Source organism: Tasmannia lanceolata, unplaced genomic scaffold (assembly GCF_043159265.1).
Source record: "Tasmannia lanceolata isolate RefF3 unplaced genomic scaffold, GAP_Taslan_0.1 ptg000002l, whole genome shotgun sequence".
Classification (NCBI taxonomy): Eukaryota; Viridiplantae; Streptophyta; class Magnoliopsida; order Canellales; family Winteraceae; genus Tasmannia; species Tasmannia lanceolata.
In genome coordinates, this window is record NW_027518679.1 from 45344303 (window position 1) to 45369284 (window position 24982).

Consider the following 24982-nt stretch of genomic DNA (forward strand, 5'->3'; position numbering starts at 1 on the left):
TATCATTTCCTGCATTAGATTTTGGAATGGTGACTTTGGGAGGCGAGAGATTGGCCACTATAGACGTTGACTCTGTTAGTATTTTAATACTAAAATTTATAAAATATTCTTTTGCTTTTATGAAAAGATTCCTTTTATTTTTTAACTTCCCACCCAAAATTTGTAGTTTTCAAATTGATTCTTTCTTTTGTACTTTTCCTACTAAAAATTTGAAGCCTGTGGAGTGTGCTCTCTTTTCACTTGCGAAGTTTAGTCCAAGATGGGAAAGTGAGAAAAATTCTCCCATCCATATAAGATGAAGTGTTGAGACAAAGGCTTGGGCCTTTCAACGTCATTTAATTTGTTTGCCTTGGAAATTTTAAAAAGAATAAATAAACACACGCGCTTCGAGCCGAGCCATGCCGTGATGCGGGCGCGTGTGTGTTTGGGTTGGGCTATTCTAAACAGATTTTTTATTTTTAAGAGTTGTAGCTCTACGGGTTTTAAACGGTATGTACGTTTCTTAAAGGGTGTCTTTAACAGACACGTTTTGCTTATAAATTCAGATCATTACCAACGTTTTTAACACACAATTCTCTCTGTCTTTTCATTCTGTTCGTAACAGAATATTGTTTTCTTACTATTCTTAACAGAACGGTGTTATTTCTTTCTTCTGTTCTGTTAAGAACAGTATTTTCTCTCTGTACTTCACACTATTTTGCCTTCTTCTATCTTCTGTTTTAAATGGGTAATCAGAGTGTTCATCGTGTGGTTCAGATTTATCTGATCTTGCACTTCAGATAGATATCGAAGGTGTGTCGGGCTGTTGTATCCTGAGGGTGATTGCATTTTGATCTGCCGCACTGAAAGTTCTTCCGCAGATGCGCAAATTCACCTTAAAGAGAGCGACCTAGTCCGTGCCTCATCTCGCCGCATCGAAAAGGTTCTACTCATCAGTTTTTCGTTTCTAATTTTTTGCAGAAATACAGGTACACCATATTTATATTTGGAGGAAAATTAAACAACAGACTCTCGTTCTTAACTTTGTGTTGGTTACGGCTCAAGTCGTTTTTCCACCTCTAGATGTCTCAATCTATAGCAAATCAAGTTGATGTAATCAGATTGGCTCAAGTCGTTTTTCCACCTCTAGATGTCTCAATCTATAGCAAATCAAGTTGATGTAATCAGATTATTTTAATTTTATTCTAATGCTCAAGACAAATGCAGAGAATTTGTTCTCTTGGTCACTTTTAAATCGTTCTCCAATCTAATGAATTGTCCATTATTTGAAGCTTTTGGGTTATTTTATTCAATTATTATTATTATATATGGAAAGTGAGTTTTTTTCATGGAACTGAACAAAATTTGGGAAGGAATTCTAAAATTTAGGGCTCTGGAGTCTGGCCCTTAAGATAGTTTATTAGTTTTGCTAAAGTTTTGAGTGCTTAAGCAGTGATGATAACCGAAAGTTTAGGCTTTTTTCTAGAAATGGAGCTTGTCTTCTCTTTAGCCACTAGTCTTTCTATCCGTACAAGGAAGTGGGATACAGAGAAATGGGACGGAGGATATGGAATTTCCAGCTGCCACGTAGACATATTTGATATTGCCACCCATGTTCTTGGATAAAAAATAGAGTCCTCATTCGCCCCCTCCATACCTTTTTAACCAAGGACACTCCACTCTTTAGCCCTATGATTCACAGGGTTCTCTCTAGGGCTGCAACTCGGGTCGGGCGGGTCTTGTTTTGGAGAACCCAACCCTATCCGAGAAATATCTCAGGTCGGGTTTTTTTTTCGGAAAACCCACGATTCCCAAACCCGGCCCTACCCATGATAAATCTCGGGTCGGGTCGGGTCGGTTCGGGTTTTTTCACGTTGACGCAATTTTTTAAGGAAAATTCTTGTTTGGCATGGCAACTCAACTCATAGAAGCAGAAATTACACTTGAATCAAACAATGATGTAATTACACTCACATTACACTTGAATCAAACAATATTGTAATTACAATCAAACAATGCTGAATCAAACACTTGAATCAACTCAACTCATAGAAGCAGAAATTACACTCACACGCAATAACAGTGGGTGCGTGGGTTTTCACTTTTAACTTTTAACTAACAATAGAAAAAAATGTACATACTATAACTTATGTAACTCGGATCGGCCCCCTTCAAACCCGGCTCGAGTTGCAGCCCCAGTTCTCTCTCCAATAACCCTTGGTGGGGCCTACGTGTGGACACCATATGAAGTATATTTTCAAAAAAATAAAACCTCAGTTGGGCCTACCTTGTTAAAAGATCCAAACCATTCATTTGTTGGGCCCCAGCCTACAAAACTCTGCCCATAAAATCATCTCCATATGATGATCCTAACACTCAGATTGTAGGCCCATAACACCATATTTAAACCTCTATGATCTGACAGTTAGGATCATCTTGTGGAGGTGATTTTCGATAAAGGCCTATTTACATCGGGGCCCAACAATTGAATGGTTTATATTATGAAAAAGGTGGGCCCAGTGATTTTTCTAATAAATATGCGTCATATGGTGTTTTGTACGTTGGTGTTGTCCAATGAATTTTCTAATAAATGTGTTACATGGCCTATGCTCTTTATACGAGGCTAGGTGCATGCATTTTTTAAGAGAATAGAGTGAGGTTCACTTTGTTCAAAGTTCTAAACCATTCAGTTGTTTTGTGTCCAATGTAAATAGGCCATACCTCGACAATTATCTCTGTTTGATGTTCCTAACTGTCTAATATGTGGACGAACTACATCATATCAAAATCTCTACAGCATTAGGATACTGTGGAGATGATTTTTTGGGACACAACCTATTTTCGTTGGGTCCTAATAGCTAAGGGTGGCAAAATCAACCGAACCGATTCTGAACCGAAACCAAACCGATTCAAATTTCGGTTTGGTTTCATTTCGGTAGAACCAAACCGATATCGGTTTGGACAATGATAAATGTGCCCCTTTTCATAGGAAAATGATAAATATGCCCCTTTTCATCGGTTCGGTTCGGTTCGGTTTGGAGTGTTTCGGTTTCGGTTTGGGGGTAAACCGAAAACGAACTGTTGCCACCCTTTCTAGTAGCTGAATGGTTTGGATCTAATTCAAGGCATAAATCCTTTCGGTTCTGTTTTGGTTCTGGGAGATTTGAGGAGTATCACTTTAGCAGACTTTTAGCTTCCACTTCGAAATCCAGAGTTAGTTCGGTAGGAAAGGGGTTTGGCCCAAAGAGTATGCTCATTAGAGAATCTTCTCAAAATCTTCTCAAATGGGCAGAGCTTTAAAGTCATAATCGGCCACTCTCCCTGCTGTCATGAAAAAATGACCAATATGCGAATCTCATGAAATAGAAAATTTATAAAATAATCATAATGCCCTTATCTCTTGGAAAAATAAGCAAAAATTGGGAAAATGGACAAAAAAATCCTAAAATACCATGTCATAGAAAATGACCAAAATACCCTTATCTAATAGACAAAATGAAAAGAAAATAGATTTTTTTTAATTTATAAAAATTGTAAAATATCTATATATGATATATCTTGGAAAATGACAAAAATGCCATTATCTCATATAAATTAATCATAATGTCCTTATCTCATGGAAAACAAGGGAATTGGGAAAAAGAATGACAACTATAAAAAAAATCCTAAAATACCCCATGTTATGGAAGATAACCAAAATACCCTTATCTTATGAATAATGAATATGGCCCATGTACCCTTGTCATGGTTTTAAATTTCGGATTTCGGTGAGTACCGAAACCGTAACGTTATGAAACCCAAAACCGACGAAATGTACCAAATTTCTCTGTTGAAATTCTGAAAATTTCAGGAATTTCGGCTAAATTTGCTATAAAATATTAATTTTTTATTACGTCTCTCTAACGGAATTGCAGAAATTTCGTCCGAAAAAACGGCATTTCGTTAGCTAGTATGGAATTTCAACTGAAATTTCATTTTCGGATAAGTCCGAAATTTTAGCCAAAACCAAAATTTAAAACCATGGGCCCTTGTCCGATCAACAAATGAAAAATAGGAAAATAGAAAATAAAATAAAGTAAGAAAAAAATCTAAAATACTCCGATGTCATGAAAAATGATAAAAATACTCATATGTCATGAAAAATGACCAAAATACCTTTTTCAAGAGACAAATGAAAATATATTAAAAAAAAAAAAACTATTCATAAAAATGACAAAAATGCCCTTATCTCACAAAATCATCAAAATAAAACAAAATCATAGCAATAAATCATGAAACACCTTATGTCGTGGAAAATAACCAAAAGAGGGATGATAGATGCAAGGACCTTCTTTATGCAAGGGCCGGAGAAGGGCCTTTGAATAGATCCATGTTAGTTTAAACGTTGGTTGAGAAACTGAATTCGGTTGCACTTAATGACATGGATCTATTCAGTGGCCCTTCTCTAGCACTTGCATAAAGAAGGCCCTTGCATCTATCATTCCTCTAACCAAATGCCCTTATCTCATAAACATAACGAAAATCCCCTTATCTCATAGAAAATCATGAAAATCCCATTATCCCACTAATAAATAAAGGGAAATGGTTTCAGCGCTCAAATGTTTTGATAAACATGCTCTCACTTGTTTGTCGTGTAGCATTTAAAGGGCTAAAAGAGCCTTTTGAGAACCGTGATATCCTCTGACACCCCTTTAAATACTACACGACAGACAAGTGGAGCGCATGTTTATCAAAACACTTGAGCGCAAAAATCATTTCCTAAATAAATAGGAGCAATGATAGATACAAGGGAGCCCTTGCATAAAGAGCTGCAAAAGGGCTCTTCATTGGATCCATGTCATTTTTAGTTACATTTTAAAATCGGTTGAAAAAGTAAGATCAGTTACATTTGATGACGTGGATCTAATCAAGAGCCCTTTTTTAGCTCTTTATGCAAGGGCTCCCTTGTATCTATCATTCCTCAATAAATAGTACACCGATGTTAATCTTGATTAATTGAATATTAGGTCTAACGTAGATGGTTCTTCAAAATTGTAGCTAAGAGAAGAAGCGGACTAGCCGTCGTCTTTTACTTCTCGCCCTTCTTCCATATTTCCAGGTTTTAGAAATCTCAGGATGCAGGAGAGATTTTTAAAACCTGAATTTCTCACTTAAAATCCAAGAAACGTTGTTAGGACAGCATACAAGAGCTTGATTATGAACCCTCTTTTACATTGTTTTCAAACTAAAAACCTGAATTCTAAAATCCGCGTATCCAAACGACCCCTTATTTATTTATTTGGATTCGCAATCCGGGACTACAAACTCATTATAGTAATGGTGAAAATTAGAATGTAAAACTCTTTAGAACTTTACGGTCCTCCCATTTCTTCACAACTAGCACAAAACTCTAAAGTCCCTACTTGATGAGTCCCAGGCTTTCCACCGACAATCCGCCGGACTTAGAGTGACCCACAGTCCAGGAAAGTTCCGAGGAACCCCCATAGTTTGTCTTGTACAAGGCTCATGAGGTCTCGATCCATGATCCCAACTGGTTCGATTATGTCCCACAAGTAGTGAAAGAACACAATTTGGATCTTTTTGATCAACGGGCAAGAATTACATCTCAGTTTAAGGCCCCACACCACCACCACAAACCACTTAGTTGGCCCACGAGCAACCAAAAGAAACAGAATAAAGGGTTCGTCCCCTGCCCCTCCATAACCCTCCTCCCCAATGTTCCGATTAGCTTCGACTCTACTGAAAGAAAAAACGAAACAGCTACTAGAAATCGGAAATTTTCCTTCTCGTAAAACCCTAACCCTAGATTCTCCTTCTCTTAAAACCCTAACCCTAGACTCTTTTCTTTCCCGCGGCAATGGAATCGAAGCTTCCTGTCGCCATTTCTCTGCCTCAAGCCCTAGCCTTTCAATCTGGAGGAGGAAGAAGGAGATGGGAAAGGAAGGACTGTTCGTAGTTCAGGAGCTCAAGCGATTGAAATCCGATCGAATTCGCCTCGAAAGATTCATGAGAACGAACGTCTCTCGTCTTCTTAGATCTGATCTCCTTGCTGTTCTCGCCGAGTTCCAGCGCCAAGATCATGTCTTCCTCTGCATGAAGGTCAGTTACTGATTTGATTTCACTTTTTTTTGTTTCTTCTTTCCATACCTTCAATCTCATGGCGCTCTGAATTGGATTATATGTGTAGATTTTCTTTTTCCTGTTGTTGAATTTCCTGATTTTGTGATCTTTATATCTATCTCTTGTGGTTCTGTCTGGTTTGAGGGTACATGAAATAGAGACGAGAGGAGAATTAGGGATGTGAGTTTGAGTCATGAATTAATGCTGAGATTTATTTATCGTTTTCTGGAGATTGGGCGCGTTTTTAGAATGTGAAATGAAGTTAGAAGAGGATTTATATAACCTTTGAAAATCAACTATATGTGCGGCATTCATTTGTTTGGTAGTTAGAAGTCCAATGTAATCCTTTAATAGCCTGAGGGGGGGAGAAGCTCTGAATAGAACTCTCTTTAAGTCTTGTAACTCAGATTAGACTGGAATTTGTTGGAACTATTTATATGCTCTGAGGACTCAAAATGGGTGGATTAAAGCCCTCAAGGTTGGCTAAATCGAAGTTTCGATGGAAGAAACAATGTTTTGCAAGGCATTTACAAAATTTCAGGGAGTCTAGAATAAATGATGCAATCTTTGAGAGCTCAGAATCTGTTATTTGCTTGCTTTAATTGGTGAATATGTGTATGCAATTGAGACTGTACTAGACTAGACTACATGCTATGTGGTAGCGTAAGGTTACTTAAGTGGTTTAACCCTTACAAAGCATGAATTAAAATGAATTCTTCTTTGATAATTACTTGGCTTGGACCCACATCTCAATTGATAGGTGCTTCATATCTCAACCACCAGGTTGTGGGTTCAAGCATACTTACCTATGAAAAAATTTACTAGGCTAAAGAAGATATATCCCTTCTTGCAGGGCTTTAGAGAAATGGATCTCAATTTGAGTTCCTTGTAAGTGTGGCCTTCTCCATACATTCTGAAGGGAAGTCTTTGGCTGATCGTGTTGCTAATTTTTTTTATAAATTGTTGTGAAGTAGTCTCTGACCCCAACTAGTTTGGGACAAAGGCTTAGTTGAGTTGAGTTGAGTTGAGTTGAGTGTTGTGAAGTAGTCTATTGGCACTATCTTTCAAAAAAAATGGTCTCACTCTTGTTTGGGGCTTTTGATGTTCTTCGTTACCATCTCTCTTGCTTTGGTTGAAACTTATTCACGATAACAATAAAAAACTAGAAATGGTACATATTGTTGAGTTTAGAATGTTGAAATTTTCCGGGTTGAAATCCTCGGTCTTCCCGTTTGCTTTGAATGAAAATTGCAGCCATTCAAAAAAAAAAAAAAGAATGTGTTTTGTTGTGAAGTAGTCTATTGGCATTATCTTTCGAAAAAATGGTCTGACTCTTGTTTGGGGCTTTTGATGTTCTTCGTAACCATCTATTTTGCGTTGGTTGAAATTTATTCACGATAACAATAAAAAACTAGGAATGGTACATATTGTTGAGTTTAGATTGTTGAAATTTTCCAGGTTGACTCCCTCGGTCTTCCTGTTTGCTTTGAATGAAAATTGCAGCCATTCAAAAAAAGAAAAGAAAAAAGAATGTGTTCTTAGTGGTTAAATTCTAACAGTTAGTGTTGAGTTGGGTGTCTTGAATTCAACCCGGTTGGGGTCCGAAATATTGTGTGCGACTCGGATGCGGCCCGTTTATTCGGCTCAGTCCGTTTTTAAGTATGTTCAGCCCGATAAGAGTAAGCTTTGGCTTGCTTTATATAAAGGGGCTTTTAGGGCTTATTTCGTATTCTTGTCTTTGAGAAGAGGGTTGAGAGCTCAAGAAGGGAAAAGGGGTGTATTAGGGTTTCTCGTGGGTTAGGTTGAGAAATACTGATCTTCTCTTGTAATCTCTTGTTTCTATAGTGGATTTTCTCGTCGTCTCTGCCGTGGACGTAGGCTTTGCTGAACCACGTAAATCTTTGTGTTTTTGTGTGATTGCTTGTGTTATATGGTTGCTTTCGTTTTGGTTCGCCATTGAAATCACAGATCGCTAAAGAAGTGGGGTTTGTCACAACAGTTAGTTTTATGGGTTTTGATGTGGGCTATGATAAAGCTGGCGCCCACTATCATTAGACATGGATTTCGTGGGGTTAGTTTAACAACACTACAACATTTTTTTTTCTTCTTTTCTTTTCCTTTTTTCCTTCTTTCTTTATCCTCTATACTACATCTTGTAACATAGTGGTCATTTTGATGCAAAATGAGATGTTACTTGAAGGACCTGTGCGTTTGAGCTGCATCATCATACCTGTAATGTAATGGTAATACATGCCAAATTATGAATAAATTTTTATAGTAAACCATATTTATTCCCGTCAAATCTTTCTACCACTTGAAGGACCTGGGGTATTCACCGTCAAATCTTTCTACCACCACCTTGATCCTAATTTTTCTTAACTCGCAGCTGGCCATAGTGTGGAGTATCCCAAGTCCCAACCCTTCCAAGAGTTTGCACGTTCGGATGGACATCGGTTCAGAATAAGACCCAGACTGGATCATCTTAGAAACCGCTGGATGTTTATAATTGATCACGTGCCTTCTGTTTTGACGCAGGAGATTCCGTAGACCATATTTTTTTACATTGCTGGTTCGCCAGAGATATTTGGATTCTCATTCTAGGGACATTTGGGCTTCCTGGGTTTTTCCAGAGCGGCTGGTATATCTCTATAATCATTGGATGTTCGATCCTTGGAGGAGTAGGGGGAGAATATTATGGAGAGTGGTGCTGTTGGTCACGATATGGGTCATCTGGAAGGAATATAATGATAGAATCTTTAGAGGCTTGGTTAAAAGATCGCATTACTTGTTTATGAAGATTATCTCGCTAACCATTATTTTGGCAAAGATTCTCTCTTGTTTCAGGTTCATAAAGAGCTCCGATTTATGGAGATACTGGAGAGGGAGTTGCATTTCTGGGGATGAGGAAGAAACTCCTCGTTGGTCCCCTTGACCAAGGATTTTTGAAGCTCAATTTCGATGGATCGAGCTTAGGTAATCCCGGCCCATCTGGTGTAGGAGGCTGATGCAGAAGTATCTCCTGAAGACGAGGTAGCGGAATCCATAGCCGAGGAAGTGCATCGAAGTCTAGATATTTTCTGTTACACTAGTTGTCCTGACTATCTCAGTCGCGTCGCAGGTTCTTCTTTTTTTCTTTTTTTAAATAAAGGATCTTTTTGCCATTCAAAAATAAATAAATTAAACCATATTTATTCCCTCATTAATATTTTACTTGGGGAAGCTATGATTTTATAATACTGATGGAAAACTAGTGAAGAAGAAATTTAGATGGTTGGCAATTTGGCATGAGAAATTATGATGTAACATTTCCTTTAGTGTGGGTGCCTTTTTTTTTTTTTTTTCTGTGTCAGAGAGATATTTCAACACACATGCAATCCTGAGTCCTGACTCCACTTGAAAAGCATACATTATGTTTTATCTAGACTTGAAAATGCTGGATTGCCTATGCCTACAGTCACACCCACCCAAGTGACATGCATGTCTGAATATCCCCTTAAACTAAATGGTCAATCATGGACAAAATGAGGCTGAATTGTTGACAATGAAAGCAGGATACTTATCTTATTCATCTAACTCTTGAAATATCAAGGAACAAATTAAGGAAGATATACATTTTTCAAATGCCTCAGGCATGAGGCTACCCAATAACACATGTTCTACATCTTATTCAGCTGTTTATAGGTTCAGAAGTTGATTTGTAGGAAAACCCAGGTATCGATATTTAGAATCAGTTGTAGCTGAATGGAACAAGTTACATCTCATTTTGAATCAAATTGAGCACTATGTTGCGGTATAAAAAGAGAGCACAACAAAACCTTAAATGGGATATTGGTACTAGATGCTGATACTAATGTCTTCTTCCTTTCTACAGATATATGACTCGGTTCGTAAAGAAATATGGTACCGTCCGGACATGTTCTTTTACAGAGACATGCTTATCATGCTTGCAAGAAACAAGAAGGTTGACGAGGCAAATCGGGTCTGGCAGGATCTGAAGAGAGAGGAGGTTCTGTTCGATCAACATACTTATGGAGACATTGTCAGGGCTTTCTTGGATAGTGGCTTGCCCTCCGTAGCTATGGAGTTTTATGATGAAATGAAGCGGTCTGTCGATCCGCCTCTGTGTTTGCCTTATCGGGTCATCTTGAAAGGCCTCATCCCTTATCCTGAACTGAGGGAGAAAGTGAAGGAGGATTTCTTGGATCTGTTTCCTGATATGAGTGTGTATGATCCACCTGAAGACCTGTGTGACGATCAGCAATGAGGATGGAATGCGGAGCTAATCTAATCACCGATTCCATTCCCTTGCGGACACTACTCTCTCCCCATGTTTTTATATCAGAAGCATTTTTATTATGTACAGCACATTGATCGGAATGCTTGGTTCTTGTGAACATGGTGGACTAAGAACGATCTCAGCTTACACCTGCAACATCATGAGAGACATTCATAAGTACCTTGAAAATATTTGAAGATCTGTCAGCTCACCTACCTGCGTGTGAAAGTTGGGCCAACAAATCCCTTGATTGTTTGCAAGTCTTTTGTCTTGTGGATGACATCTCTGTTAGCACTGAGACTTGGATTCAGTTGATTCTTGACTGCTAATAATTCTCTTAATCCTTTGAGTTTTGATGCCAGGATGATGTGGCCTTTTCATTTTTATCATTCCGTTGTATATATACACTTTTAATTGCTTCACATGCCGGACTCTCTGGTATTACAACACTTTCTAGGGACCATCGTATGAAGGCTGTTGCATGTGAGTGCAGCTACGGATTCTATCTTATTCATTCAGTTCATCTGAGGTGGATGCCCTCACATGCAACAATCAGCTGTGAACTGCCTCTCTGCGGTTGTCCTTAGCAAATCCAATACCTATGATATGTACTAATTGTGAATCGTGGATCTATTCAAGGGCCCTTCTCCGGCCCTTGCTTAAAGAAGGCCCTTGCATCTATCATTCCTCTACTTTTTATGGAAAATTAGAGGGAGTTGACAGGCAATGTTTACAATTTCGGTTTCGGACCCTGGAATTTCAAAATTTTGGGGAGTTGACAGGCAATGTTTAAAATTTCGGTTTCGGACCCTAGAATTTCGAAATTTTGGGGAGTTGACAGGCAATGTTTAAAATTTCAGTTTCGGTACCGGTTTCGGACCCTGGAATTTGAAATTTTGACCGTAATTTTGAAATTTCAGTCGAAATCGGGTACATAACCCGAAACCAATATTTTATTTAATATTAAATTTTGGCCGAAATTACTGAAATTTGGGTAAAATATTAAAATAATATAATAAAAACAGGTTTTTTAGTCAAATTTCGGAAAAACCGAAATTTCGGCCGAAATAAATGACCCAAACACATGCATTGGGGTGGGGCTCGCCGTTTTGATCGGGTGGGCCACCATCTCCACCCAAACCATTCCTATCATGTTTTGATGGTTGAATCCTACCATCTCCAGCCAAACCCATCCATAGACATAGAGTGGGGCTCGCCATTTATAAATCTCTTGCAGCCTTGCTTGTTATTCGGTGGGGCCCACCAAAACAGCAGTCCAAATAGCCATACCAAGGTATTCCTTTTCCTCTTTACATCTTCTGTTCTACCTTGTAGAACTTGATTAAAAATACATCTAAAATTTCATCTTCCCTCTTTCTCTCTATCTTTTTCCAGTAATGGAGGATGAAATTTCCGCCTCATTTCGCCGCATTTCGAGCCGAACGCGCAAGGTCGCGCCGAAAATGGTTGCCGCTCTAGCCAGCACCGATAATCGAACTCAGGTCGCCTCTATATCCCTAATTTACAAACTAAATTATAACCATTCATAAGAATTTATTATTTAACTGAAAACCATTGGTAAGCAGTGTTTGGGTGTCTAAAATCCTGGATTCTACAATCCAATAACTTGGATTTTAAACAAAGAATCCAGGTTTCCATCCTAAGATTTTCAAACAACAGCGAAATGTGTGAGAGAGATTCATTGAAAACTAAGGATTGAGGCAGATCAGTAGATGCACAATAGATGTTTGAAAAAATGTGTGAGAGATAGAGACTGAATGGAAAAAGCAGGGATTGAGGTGGACGAGGTGAGTGTAGAACCTTGGAGATGCAGTTCAGTCCTCTGTATTAAGTCAAAATTCTAAATCCACTATGGAGGGTTGGTCATAATTTCCAACTAATTTTATTTACTAAGAAATTAAACATTGAAAACCCAAAATCAGTATTTGTAGAATCCACAGTTGCATCCTTGAAAACTAGAGGATGTTCGCTAAACAGTATTTTTTAAAATCCAAAATTTAATAATCAAGATTTCTTTTATCCTAGTTATAAAAAAAACAAGATTTCTTTAATCCTAGATTTTTAAAAAATCTAGAATTTTAAAATGATGGTATCCAAATGGCCCTTATGGTGTGTTTGGATGAAAAACTATATATATTTGCAATTAATAAAAACTGTAAAAGACTGTGTAGTATCCTTATAATTTAGGATTTTAGGAAGCTGTGTTATTGGGTTGTTTGCAATAAACCCAATAAAATTGATGGTTGATTGAGTTTCAAGAATGTGGTCAACTTGGCTGTTCCTGACTATGAAATTTGGCGTAGGGAAATGATATTTCCACTCCTTTTCACAGTATCTCCACCTGAAAACGTTTATCTTCAACCGAAAGAAGGTGAAAATAGAGGCATTTTTAGGAAAAGACAAACAAAATGGGGGTGAAAATATGATTTCCCTTTGTCAAATATGATAGAAAGAGGATGCTTAAGTAGGTGCGTCCTTATTGTAATACAATGAAGCACGATCCCTATAACACAGTGGATTCCAATTTTGAATTATCTGAACCATCCATTTGGTAGGCCTATATTTGGATCTCCCAGTCGCCTGTGGCCTAAAAATCACAATAATCATCCAATTCCATCAACTGATAATGTGTATTTTTTTCTGTGAATGTGAACTATTGCCTTATGTAGTTTTTGACAACATTCAACGACAAAAAATGCACATAATTGGGTGTTAGGATTGGATAATTTGTGTGATTTTTGGTCCATGTTAGATCCAAAGCAAAGCATATTAAGTGGCTAGTTCAGATAAATCAAACGTGGGACCCATTATGCTGTAGTGGGTGCGCCTCTGCCTACTGTACAACCCAGTGTAAGGTGATGTGTGATGAACTACGATCTTAACTTGTCACCAATGACCGAATGTCCTCTTATGAAACGGTGTTCTTTTAGGCAGCTCTTGCTCGTCTCGAGGCTTTGGAAAATGACAATGCCAGAGTGGAATTGGTAGAGATTAATGATGATGACGATGCTTCTCTCGATGATGATGATCAAGGTCTCTCTCTGTCTCTTTATGCTAATTTTGTTCATTTATTTATGGATTCATTTTCTTCGAGAAGATTATTCGTTCTTCCATGTTTTCTTGTGAAGTTTAAATAGTAGTCTTTAAGAACTGATGATTTCTGACAACCCAAACTTAAATATTTGTGGTTATAAGAGTGGAACATTTTTTTAGTTATGAGCTTGCATTGATTGCAATTCTCATCGGCGTTTTCTTCCACACTTTTTGTAAATGTTGCATGTTTGTTTCTTTTATTCTTTTAGAGGCATTGAGTGTTATATCAATTGAATATCATCTCATTATAAAAAAAATCAAATGAATATCATCTTTTAGATGAGATTTTTTTTTTGGTATTCACACTTCTATGTTTTCTTGTGAATATTTAGTTATTTGGAAGTAGTAACACATTGATATTTGCCAATATGTTGGTACTCAATTGAAATGTCTTTTGTTGTGTGATTAAAAATGATATTTTAGTTTCAATTCATTACATGCATGCTTTCATCACAAATCTTTTGTTAAGCATTTGCATTAGTATCCGTTATTTGGTTTCACACACATGCAACTTTCATCGTGGTGTTGGAATAGTTCATCCAATCCCTTTTGTCTAAGTATGTTCTTTAGTCACATTGTGGTCTTATCCTTTTAAATCCTCATGTGCATCAACTGGCCATAACGAGTGTGTTAATTGCTTGTATGCTCTGTTATAATACTTGAAGCAGAATATGATGCGCTGCTTACACATTCTAAAGCCCTAAGTATGGGCAGATATACCACAGTCCATACTCCACAACATGCTGATTAGAGCCTCTTGCAGAGTTGTGTACAATTGTCTCGGTTTGATTCGAGTCTCTTTGGATCAGATTTAGCCTTCCTGATTTGTGCTTGAATCGGGTTCTTATCATATTTGGTTTGCAGCTTCTCCTCAAATGAAATTGGACCAAGCTAATCTTGGCTTATAGCCTTGACTCGATGGATGGATTTGGGTTTGGATGCTTCGATAACTTCAACCATGTTTCTCTCTCCCCTTGTACCATTTAAAGTTACCCGACCCAGGGTATTCTCATCTTAGATTACTCAGATCTTGTGAGGGAATGAGAAATAGCTTAATTGGATGTGCTGCCCTACTCTTACTTCCAAACTTTTCAAGAATCAGTGCTAGAACTCCTCCGGATGCTTCGACAATAAACTCAAAGAGTTCAAATTTCAAAATATATGGATAAATCCACAGTCAACAACTTTATAAAAGTGGCATTGGCAAACCTACCGGTGTACTTTATGTCACTTTTCAAGATACCATCAAAGGTAGCAAGTAGAGTGGAAAAGCTACAACAGGATTTCCTTTGGGAAGGAGGAGAATCAAATAAAAGAACCAAGCATCTCATGAAGTAGTAGAACGTCTATAAATCAAAGAACCATGGTAGACTCGGAATTCGGAAGTTAAGATTGAGAAACAAAACACCTCTAGGAAACTGGCTACAGAGGTATGGAAAAGAAAAAGATGCCTTATGATACAAAATCACCAGGGAAATATATGGGAGAGAATGGCGGGATTGGACTGTAGGAACCCACCAGTAGGTTAAGGTTTAGGTGCATGACAGTCAATGTGTGGTTCAAGATTCCTTTATGACTCTAGAGCTAGATATAGGATGGGAATGGGGGAGATTGCTAGTTTTTGGGAGGATTTATGGTCAGGATAGCCATCACTATCACTATGGCATGCATTTTCAGACCTATATCTCTTAGCGACCAATATAGGGATGGGGAGATGGGTCAATGAAATGAGGCATCAGACATGGGAGAAACCTCAAATAAAGCGGAATTTTCCCTTCACTTCGGGATTCTTAGTAAGACTTACATTTCCTGCCACGAATCCGATAAGAGGATTTGACCCCCGACATTCAAGGGGTTTCTCCTTCCCATCTTACTTTAACACTTGATTGGTATTGGAAGGGGAGAAATCTCTACTTGGAAGAATTTGGTTGGCTACCGCTCCACTTGGAAGAATTTGGTTGGCTACCGCTCCACTTGGAGTGGTAGCATTTGCTTGGATGGTAGTGGCTAGGAAGATCAACAATTATGACTAGACTCAAAAGAAGAAGATTTCTACTAAGCTAGTAGATGCGTTCTTAGTAAAAGGATGAAACATTAGATCACATTATGTTTTCTTGCGGAAGCTATGATAATGCCATCTTAAAGCGCTTTGGTGTTCCAACGGTGTTCCCACATTCAAATAAGAAAATAATTCTTGATTGGGTTGGGAGTCCCTTCGAAAGGGCCGGAAAAGTCCTTTGGAGCCGTGTTCCTTTTGTCTTAGTTTGGCAAAAATGAAAGGAGAGGAATAATAGAACTTTCAATGATAAGATAAGAGATTGGGGAGGTTGTTAATGTAAATAAATATAGATTCTTCGGTAAAAACAATAGCAAGATGCCACCTCACTTGACTAAGGAACTGGAGGAATATCATATGAGAAAAAGGATAAAAATCAATCGCCAAAGAAAAGAAGTGGGCTCCCCCTTCTGGTTGGATGACACTTCATCTTGATGGAAGCTCAAAGGAAAGCCATGTTTGGGGCTTTTTCGTGACTCAAATGGTCACCATGTTACAGGCTTTCTTTGTATCTGCCTGAGAGTGATTCAAATGAAGCAGAAGCGTGGGTATTACTTTGTGGTCTAAATTCATCATTTCTTAGTGGACAATTACTTCTCGAAGGATAAACAAATGTGATAACGCGGACAAACAGGAAATCAACGGACAGTGGAAACTAGCTGGGATCATTTTTGAGATATTAGATCTTTGCACCAAGATTTTAGATACAACAGAATTTCTGATCTGCAAACAAGATGGCGGGCAAGTTACGAAAGGAAGCTTTAGAGAGGGAAGGTCTAATAATCGGCAATTCGAGTCCACTTTTTTTTTTCACAAGATACAGTTATATACGAACATAGAATCGATTCAATTCCTCTATAGTGTTTTGTTTTGTTTATTTTTTTTTCATTGTTTTAATTGAATACAGATTCTAGGACTGTTGGGAGGCATTACGGTCCGAATGTCACCTGAAACATTTCATAAAATGGTTAGTTTGAGTTAGGATAGTTGGTACTGATGTATCCTGGACAACTTGTCCCGTTTGTTCTTGCTGTAATCTGCATTTCTTGTGCAATAAAAGTGAATTTCACCGTTAAAAAAATGAAACAAAAGCATTCTAGAATAAATTCATGGGAAATCTACTCAAAACATAGGGAATCCACTCCTAAAGTTGAGCAATTCATTGTATGAGCAGAAAAATTCAGAGTATCTCCTCAAAACAACACCACAAAAGCTCATTCCAAAAAAAAAACCCTCCCAAAAGCTCTAAATAACCCTAAAACTAAACCTCAAGATTCCTAAATATAATTAGAAAGACAAAGACTGGCTCCAAATTGGAAATTAAACCTTTTTTTTGCCAGTAAATTGGAAATAAAACCTAACATACTGTTCACATTATTATTATTTGAACCCGCTTATTACTAACTTAAACCCATTCTGAATTTATTTAAAATTCACGAAAAGTTCTCTGGCCATGTTTGGATTGCAAAATAAACATTCTTGTGGAAAAAAATTTCGTCTCCACAATTTAAAAGGAAATGATTTAGTTGTGGCTTATTTATAGGGATATCATTATAAATGAATGTCCCCGAAAATAAAACTTGAACTGTTGTGGTTGAAGTTACTTTTTTCATTTGTAATCAAACAATGGAAAACTAAGAAATTTTGGAAAAGTTTCTCATTTCCAAACTTTTTCAGCAGAAATTCCTGCAAGCCAAACAGGGCCTAAACGAATGACCATGAATGCAAATGTTCAGCTTGAACTGTGTCTGTTTCTTTGGAATTATCATGTTCTGCTAGTTTTAAAGTGATATTAAGAAGATACATACATAATGCTTTATGTTGGTTATCTGGCCTAAATAGTTTTCTGTCTGGAGATAACATCTGCTTCCATTGTAGCATATATACAAAAGAGACAATCCAAGAATATGAAACGGAAGACTAGGCAGGCAAAAGCGCTCGAGAATGCCAAGAAGGCGCCCAGAAGTTTCATAGAGCTGTTACATGAAGTAAGGAAAGAGTACATATATACTGCATGTTTGAATATCCCTTAGGGCTGTCCTTGCTGATACATTACCTTCCATTCCTTGTCCCCTAAAAACAGGCAAACCTCGAAGCCTTGCCACCACATGTGCCCTCCTATCTGAGAGCCTCGGTTGGACCCCCAACCTCGTCTTCTCATAGCCATTTTTGCACAGTTTGCGGCTTCACTGCCAACTATACATGTGTGAGGTGTGGGATGCGCTTCTGTTCGTGCCGTTGCCAGGTTATACACACCGACACCCGATGCTTGAAATTTGTCGCTTGATGAAGCCCTTGCTTGCAGTCATAAGCTTCTCTCTGTTGGGTGGCTTGGTTCGGTTTCACCACATCACATGATCTGGAGCCATGCTCGGAAGATTTGCTGTCATTAGGCTATTTTGTAGAGAAGTTATGCCAATCTATACAATATACAATGCACACAGGATTTTTTTTGCATTATTCAATACTATATGATATAATTGTTCTTGGTATGCTCAAATATTCCTACTTACTGATAAATTGATTAAAATACTATCAGAACTATGCTCATAGAAAATTATGAAATGTACTTTAAAAAAACCTTAGTACAGCTGGTGAGACTGTCTTCCTCATTGAACAAGGGGGCCCCACTTGTACTTTCTACCCTGCATCCATCGTATGAAAACCCAATGATGAGATTGGTCACTTCTGTTTTGATAATGTCTTATATCATCAACAGCCAATCCAGAAAGTTTATAATAAGTAAGGAGTGCCGTTATCAAAACAAGGATTGTTGATTTCATTTTCCTTGTACAAATCGCGATTGCTTCCTTAAGGCTCTGTTCACTTGCCTTTTTGAGAAAGGAAAGGAGAAGAAAGTAAGCCAGATTTTCCCGTGATTGGACATGATTTGACCTTTTTCGCCGTTCACTTGTTTTCTCGGGAAAGCGGAATTACACAGGTGGAAAATATAAATAATGACGTGGAAAACCAACTTTCTTGCACTTTCCCTCTAAATTTTCTCACCAAAAGGATGGGAAAATCACTTTCCTAAGAAAACCACTTTGCCTCCATACTTTCTTTTTCTTTCTCGGCCAAGTGAACAACGGAATTTTCGCACAGTTTCTTTTCCTTTCTTTTCCAGTGTTCCACGTCAGATTCTTTTCCTTTCTTTTCTTTTCCTGCAGCTAGAAAACAAGTGAACAGAGCCTAAATCATTGAGAATTTGAGTTGTTTCTCCATCAGGCTGGATGATTTTCTATTCAGTTCACCATCTCCGTCATACATTAGGTGGGTCCAAAGCAATCTGGACCATCCATCCAAATTGGTAAGAAATCAGACTGTCCATTTTTTGTTTTAATCACCTGTTTTGGAAGCTGATTTTGGGTAGGCCAAATATTTATCTTCTACTATGGACCCCCACCATGTGACACTACTAGTCTAAGAATGCAAACATGAATAGCTGAATTGTAACAAAAAAACAAACCAAAAAGAATGCCTTTCGATCAAGCGGCTATGATCGTCTAACCAAAGGTAGGACCAGTAATAACATAACCAAGATATCAATTGTAAATTTATTAATGTAAAGATGGTTGAAATTTTTTTTATAAAACACAAAATATTCAGGTATCACCTGATAGATTTCTAGGTTTCGGATTAGTGGAGTTATATGAAGTCATTGTGTACTCCAAGAGAGAAAATGGGCAGCTAAAAGAGGGGACAAAGGGAACAAAACTTGGCTCCGCAATGTTGGGGAGGACTTCTTCCTCAACTCTCGCAGGAATCAAGAATCGGTATGGACGTCATCGCATTCCAATCCTATTCCAATTCCCACCGTAAACGGAATGGCTATTGTGATTCGAGTGTTTGGGGAAGCATTGAAATTCAACAGGGGAATCAGCCGCATTCTGATTCTAGCGTTTGGTAACTTTCAGACCAATGTTGGAACCTAATCAAATTTTTAATAAAATTTCCATTATATCAACAATCAATAAAAGTTGATTTTTTTTTATTCCTTTGCTAAGCATCAGTAGGACTTTATCTTATTAAACTCCAAACATTATTCTTAAAATTTTAAATCCAAGCATTAGGGCAACTTGAAAGGTATTCAATGTAAAAAAGATATAAAATAAAATAAAATGGGACCAAGACAGTGGCTCGAGCTCAAGAACTTGTTCCATTTCAATTATACTCAGTCAACCTTGTTCCCTTTAGTCACCACATCTATCTTGATCCCAATGAAACAATGATCCAAAGATTGGGTCCAATCCATCCTTGCACGGATGCTACCAGTCGATTGTCTATCCATCTTTTAAAACTAAGCTCTCTTAGATTCATAACATCAATTCAAAGTAGAAGATTCATATCAAGAAACTAAGAAGAAAGGTAGAACCTAAAATGCAAGTAACAATGAGTAGATTGATCATGCTCCACTTTTATCATATGGCCAATATTGTAAGTAACCTACTCCTATTGAGGTATAGGTGAGCATGAGCCGTAACATAGAAGAAGAAACACTGGAACAACCATTTCTACCGCAAAATAAAAACATATGAAGTAAAGATAGATAATTACCTCCTATATTGCAACCTTTGGCAAGATGGAGAGGGTAAGTCATTATAGCTACGTCTTCCTTGATTTAGGATAATGTTTGACTGGATGACAATTATTGTTTAGCTTTGTGCTGCAAAATAGCCGGTATAAGATTGTAATTTACTCTATTGTAATTTCAGTATCTTTTAGTCAAGTGTGTTTATGGATGCTAAATGGGTGCATTTGTTGCAACTTAGGTGATGCTAGATGGCCTTTCAAAAGTGCTTCAGTTTTATTTATTAGAAATACGACAGCATCCTTGGGCTCATGAAAGGTTGAATCAAGTTCCGGGTGGATTAGTGCAGGTTTAAATCAGGTTTAGGATAATATTTTCATCATGTTTAAATCAGATTTAGGGTGAATTAGAACGAGTTTAAAAAAAGATATAGTTTTGCATGAACCTCAATGCGAAAATGTGAAAAAACCCGACCCGGCCCAAAATTTTAGAATCTTGGATAAGCGGATTTTAGAATCTTGGATTTCCTCAAAATTGTACATGGGAGCATGGTTTTAAATTTCCGTTTCGGCTAACATTTCGGACTTATCCAGGACCGAAATTTCAGCTGAATTCCTCAAATTTCTGGCAAAATTTAGTACCAGCGCAAGAGACAGGGGTTTTTGGGACGAAATTTCGACTGAAATTCTTTTAACGGAGTAAAAAATTATTATTTTATCACAAATTTTGATGAAATTCTCAGAATTTCTGAAATTTCTGATGAAATTTTGTAAATTTTGGGGATTTTGATTTCAGTACCTTTATGTTTCGATCCTCACTGAAATCCGAGATTTCGTTTGAAATTTAAAACCATGCATGGGAGACGAAAGATGAAAGAGACCGGCCGTTGTTTTCTGATTTCTCACCCTTCTTTCCCTTCTTTCCAACCGCAAGAGAGCAGGAGATCCTCCTATGTTTCCAAGTTTTAGAAATCTATGGATGGGAGAGATATTTCTAAAACTTGAATTTCTTACTTAAAATCTAAGAAACAGCATACAACAGCTTGATTACGAACCCTCTTTTACACGGTTTTCAAACTAAAACCTGGATTCTAAAATCCGCGTATCCAAACGGCCCCTTAGAATGTGTTCAGCTTAAATCTCTGACATGTTTCTCCATCAGGCTGCATTATTTTCTATTCGTTTCACTGTCTCTACCATACATTAGGTGGGTCCAAGGCAATCTGGACCATCCATTGAAATTGGTAAGAATACAAACTGCCCAATTTTTGTTTTAATCGCCTGTTTTGCATAGGCCAAAGATCTACTATGGGCCCCACCATGTGACACTATTGGTCTAAGAATTTGGGTCCCATCTGTTATACTATGGGCTGCAAGCATAACTGAACTCTACTCAAAATTTAAAAAACAAAAAAACAAAAAGAACCATTCATCTGAGAAGATTTTAGGGATCTAAACAATTCTTTTAAAGGAGAAGATTTTTTGGGGGGCGTCCCGGTCCCATACTCCCATGACCCATCTATGGTATGAATGGTTTGGATAATTGAGAAAGCAGTCTCGCCCTTACTTTTCTTATCATTGAGAAAGCAAGATGAGGTTTATTTTGTCCATGGATAGTTTTGCTATCTATTCAACACTCATAGTAGTGACTGCATGCCAGGAGAACAGCCTCGCCACCACATTTGCCCTCCTATATGAATGGGCTAAATAGGGCATTAAACATGTATTAGTCAGATAGCTTACTATTATAGTGTAAGTTAATCAATCGATTGCAATCCAAGGAGAATAAGCTTCTTTGGAGAGTGTACGTTAATCCATCTACAATTAAGCAAAAATATAGTTAGCATTCGTATTATCATATGGCCCTCGGTGGAGGTGGAGGTTAGAGCGTTATTCTTCCGGCTTCGTTGGTTCCTTAATCATAATTTGGGGCCCCTTATTGTGGAAGGCGATTCAACCAACGTCATTGCCTGGACGGCAAATAAATATACTGGCCCTTAGCAGCTAGCAAATGGGATTGATGAGATACGGGATCTCGTGGGTATCTTACATCCGTCGGTGACACTGTCACCGAAGGCATACAGCTAATACAGTAGGTAGCTGATCTTTTCTCGAAGGAAGGAGTGGGCTTACCAGTTGTGAATGTTGTATTTTATGTTCCTGGAGCAGGATTCCAGTGACCTATTGTATTACACGGGGACGTCTTGTCTAGGGCTGCAACTCGAGCCGGGTAAAACCCGACCCGCATCGACCCGACCCGAAAATAGCCTGGGTCGGGTTCAGGTTTCATGGGTTTCGGGTCGAGCCGGGTTCAGCATTCAAAAGCCCGCATGAATCTCGGGTCGAGCCGGGTTTGAAGGGGCCCGACCCGACCCGACCCGAGTTACATAAGTTATAGTGTGTACATTTTTTTCTATTGTTAGTTAAAAGTTAAAGGGATAATTACATTTACACCCCCTCTAATTTCTGACACATCCACTTCCACCCCTATAGTTTAAAACGTGACAAATACACCCTTGTAGTTTCAATTTGTTTAAGGTAGGCCCCCTCAGCTGAAGGTTCGTCCATAGATTGAAGGGTTAGGATGATCCGATGGAGCTGATTTTTTTGGCACACCCTAACTATGTCAGGACTCATCAAATGAAAGCTTTGGATCATCCAAACAATGTGGGCCCCCATTATTTGGATGATTTTTTGGTAGTGTTTGGATTCGGGTAGGGGCCCACATTATTTGGATGATCCAAAGCGTTCATTTGATGGGTCATGACATAGATATGGTGTGCCCAAAAAATCAGCTCCATCGGATCATCCTAACCCTTCAATCTATGGACGAACCTTCAGCTGAGGGGGCAAACCTTAAACAAATTGAAACTACAGGGGTGTATTTGTCACGTTTTAAACTATAGGGGTGGAAGTGGATGTGTCAGAAACTAGAGGAGGTGTAAATGTAATTATCCCAAAGTTAAAAGTGAAAACCCACGCACCCACTGTTACTGTATGTGAGTGTAATTTTCTGCTTCTATGAGTTGAGTTGATTCAAGTGTTTGATTCAGCATTGTTTGATCGTAATTACAACATTGTTTGATTCAAGTGTGATGTGAGTGTAATTACATCATTGTTTGATTCAAGTGTAATGTGAGTGTAATTTCTGCTTCTATGAGTTGAGTTGCCTTGCCAAACAAGAATTTTCCTTAAAAATTTGCATCAACGTGAAAAAACCCGACCCGACCCGACCCGAGATTTATCATGGGTAGGGCCGGGTTTGGGAATCGTGGGTTTTCCGAAAAAAAACCCGACCCGACCCGAGATATTTCTCGGGTAGGGTTGGGTTCTCCAAAACCCGACCCGCCCGACCCGAGTTGCAGCCCTAGTCTTGTCCCCCCTATATGTAATCATATTATATGGCAATAAATAAAGGGAAATGTTATCAGCACTACTGTATTTTGATGAGAGCACTCCTCACTTTATTAAAAGTACAGTATGACCTGCACCATAGGATGATCCAAACCGTCCATTAGATGGGCCACAACCTATCCTAACCCTCCGATCTAAATGTTAGACGGTTGATCCTAACCCTCTATAGATTGGACGGTGAGGATCAACCTATGTAAATAATTTTTGGGGCACAACCTATTTAGGCTGTGGCCCATCTATTGACGGTTTGGATCATCCAATGGTGCAGGCCAAACTGTACTTTTAATAAAGTGAGGAGTGCCCTCATCAAAATACAATAGTGCTGATAACATTTCCCTAAATAAATTGTTATCTTTAAAAAAAAAAAAAAAATTATCATCTGGTAGCAAGAGTGCAAATCTTCTTTTGAATCATCTCATCATCAAGAAAAAAAAAATTAACCATTCTATTTCAAGACAGAAAAAAAAGGAACCCCAGCACTAATTAAACCAGCAACAAAATTCAAGAATGAAAGAACATGTCCCACCACCCCTCCCTTGGAGAGTGTAAGTTAATCCATCTACAATTAAGCAAAAATATAGTTAATGTCCTTTTTAATCCCGTCATATTATAAGAATTAGAGACCTTGTCACTATAACATGATGAGGCTGAGATTTCGAAGGGTGGTAGACTAACATTAAAAAGGGAAACAATATTAGAGAAGCAATATCCAATAGTGAAAGATGAGCTTTCTACAGGACAACTGCATGCCAGCAATATGACTCCTCGATTTATGCACATCAGATCTTAAAATTGTACAAAAGCTTGTGCTAGACACAACTTCACTTTATGTAAAGATAACTACTTTTCATCAAGTCTTAGTTGTTTCCCTTTACCACGATTAATATGTTAAGGATACAGGAGAGATATAATCTTCTTTAAATGCTTTAGTTAATAGAACTTCGACATTTTAACCTGATGAATATGTAAAAGATGTAAGAGAATAATCGACTGAGGTGGTCACAAGTACAGCAAAAATGAAAGACATCCTTGGATTACAATCAAGAAGAAGAATAAGCTTCTTTGGATGATCTCTGCAGTCTAGACACACCATCACAAGCTCGAAAATAAGCTAAAGAATTTGTGGATTGCAGAATGTAATTGAAGGATATTTGGCTACTTGTGATGGAAGTAAAGAACCTCTCTTCAATGGCATATATCCACGCAACTCGAATAAGAAAACCACCTTGAATTGAATTACAATGAATTGGCAGTCAACCACGGACCACAATTAGACGCCCAAGGAAACCTGATGTCAAGAGTTCAACACCACCTCAAGGGGAGGGGTTCTCCAACAAGCAGTGGGAATATCACTCACAACAGAGCTATGATAGAAAGAAATCCCATGCCCTACATAGATCACAAGTGGGGGACACAACCAAAATGCTAACTTTAAGTAACCCATTGGATCACAACTAAAGCAAGTTCTTCAATGAGTCAAGATCATTTGATTGGTG

At 38.1% G+C, this 24982-nt stretch overlaps 2 protein-coding genes across 4 annotated transcripts; both read left to right on the top strand.

Annotated features, from left to right (window-relative positions):
• Positions 1 to 5626: 5626 nt before the first annotated feature.
• LOC143875298 (Pentatricopeptide repeat (PPR) superfamily protein) lies at positions 5627 to 10736 on the top strand. Of its 2 annotated transcripts, XM_077376954.1 has the most exons (3): positions 5939 to 6078; positions 8486 to 9217; positions 9971 to 10736. In XM_077376954.1, exon 3 carries the CDS (start codon positions 10013 to 10015, stop codon positions 10361 to 10363), a length of 351 nt encoding a protein of 116 aa, XP_077233069.1. In that variant the 5' UTR covers positions 5939 to 6078; positions 8486 to 9217; positions 9971 to 10012; the 3' UTR covers positions 10364 to 10736. The 2 variants fall into 2 exon arrangements, with proteins under 2 accessions (XP_077233068.1, XP_077233069.1); XM_077376953.1 differs by lacking the exon at positions 8486 to 9217 and having other exon boundaries at positions 5627 to 6078.
• Positions 10737 to 11518: 782 nt separating this feature from the next.
• Positions 11519 to 18037, top strand: SEF (HIT-type Zinc finger family protein). Of its 2 annotated transcripts, XM_077376956.1 has the most exons (5): positions 11519 to 11669; positions 11771 to 11877; positions 13327 to 13429; positions 17424 to 17533; positions 17629 to 18037. In XM_077376956.1, exons 2-5 carry the CDS (start codon positions 11773 to 11775, stop codon positions 17830 to 17832), a joined length of 522 nt encoding a protein of 173 aa, XP_077233071.1. In that variant the 5' UTR covers positions 11519 to 11669; positions 11771 to 11772; the 3' UTR covers positions 17833 to 18037. The 2 variants fall into 2 exon arrangements, with proteins under 2 accessions (XP_077233071.1, XP_077233070.1); XM_077376955.1 differs by lacking the exon at positions 11519 to 11669 and having other exon boundaries at positions 11678 to 11877.
• The last annotated feature ends 6945 nt before the right edge of the window (positions 18038 to 24982 follow it).

Excerpts from the sequence above, each read along its gene's own strand:
- LOC143875298 (XM_077376953.1), top strand. The coding sequence starts at position 5,695 with ATGTTCCGATTAGCTTCGACTCTACTGAAAGAAAAAACGAAACAGCTA. Across the intron at positions 6,079-9,970 it reads ATGTCTTCCTCTGCATGAAG|ATATATGACTCGGTTCGTAA; the intron begins GTCAGTTACTGA and ends TCCTTTCTACAG.
- SEF (XM_077376956.1), top strand. The coding sequence starts at position 11,773 with ATGGAGGATGAAATTTCCGCCTCATTTCGCCGCATTTCGAGCCGAACG. Across the intron at positions 13,430-17,423 it reads TCTCGATGATGATGATCAAG|CATATATACAAAAGAGACAA; the intron begins GTCTCTCTCTGT and ends CTTCCATTGTAG. Across the intron at positions 17,534-17,628 it reads TCATAGAGCTGTTACATGAA|GCAAACCTCGAAGCCTTGCC; the intron begins GTAAGGAAAGAG and ends CCCTAAAAACAG.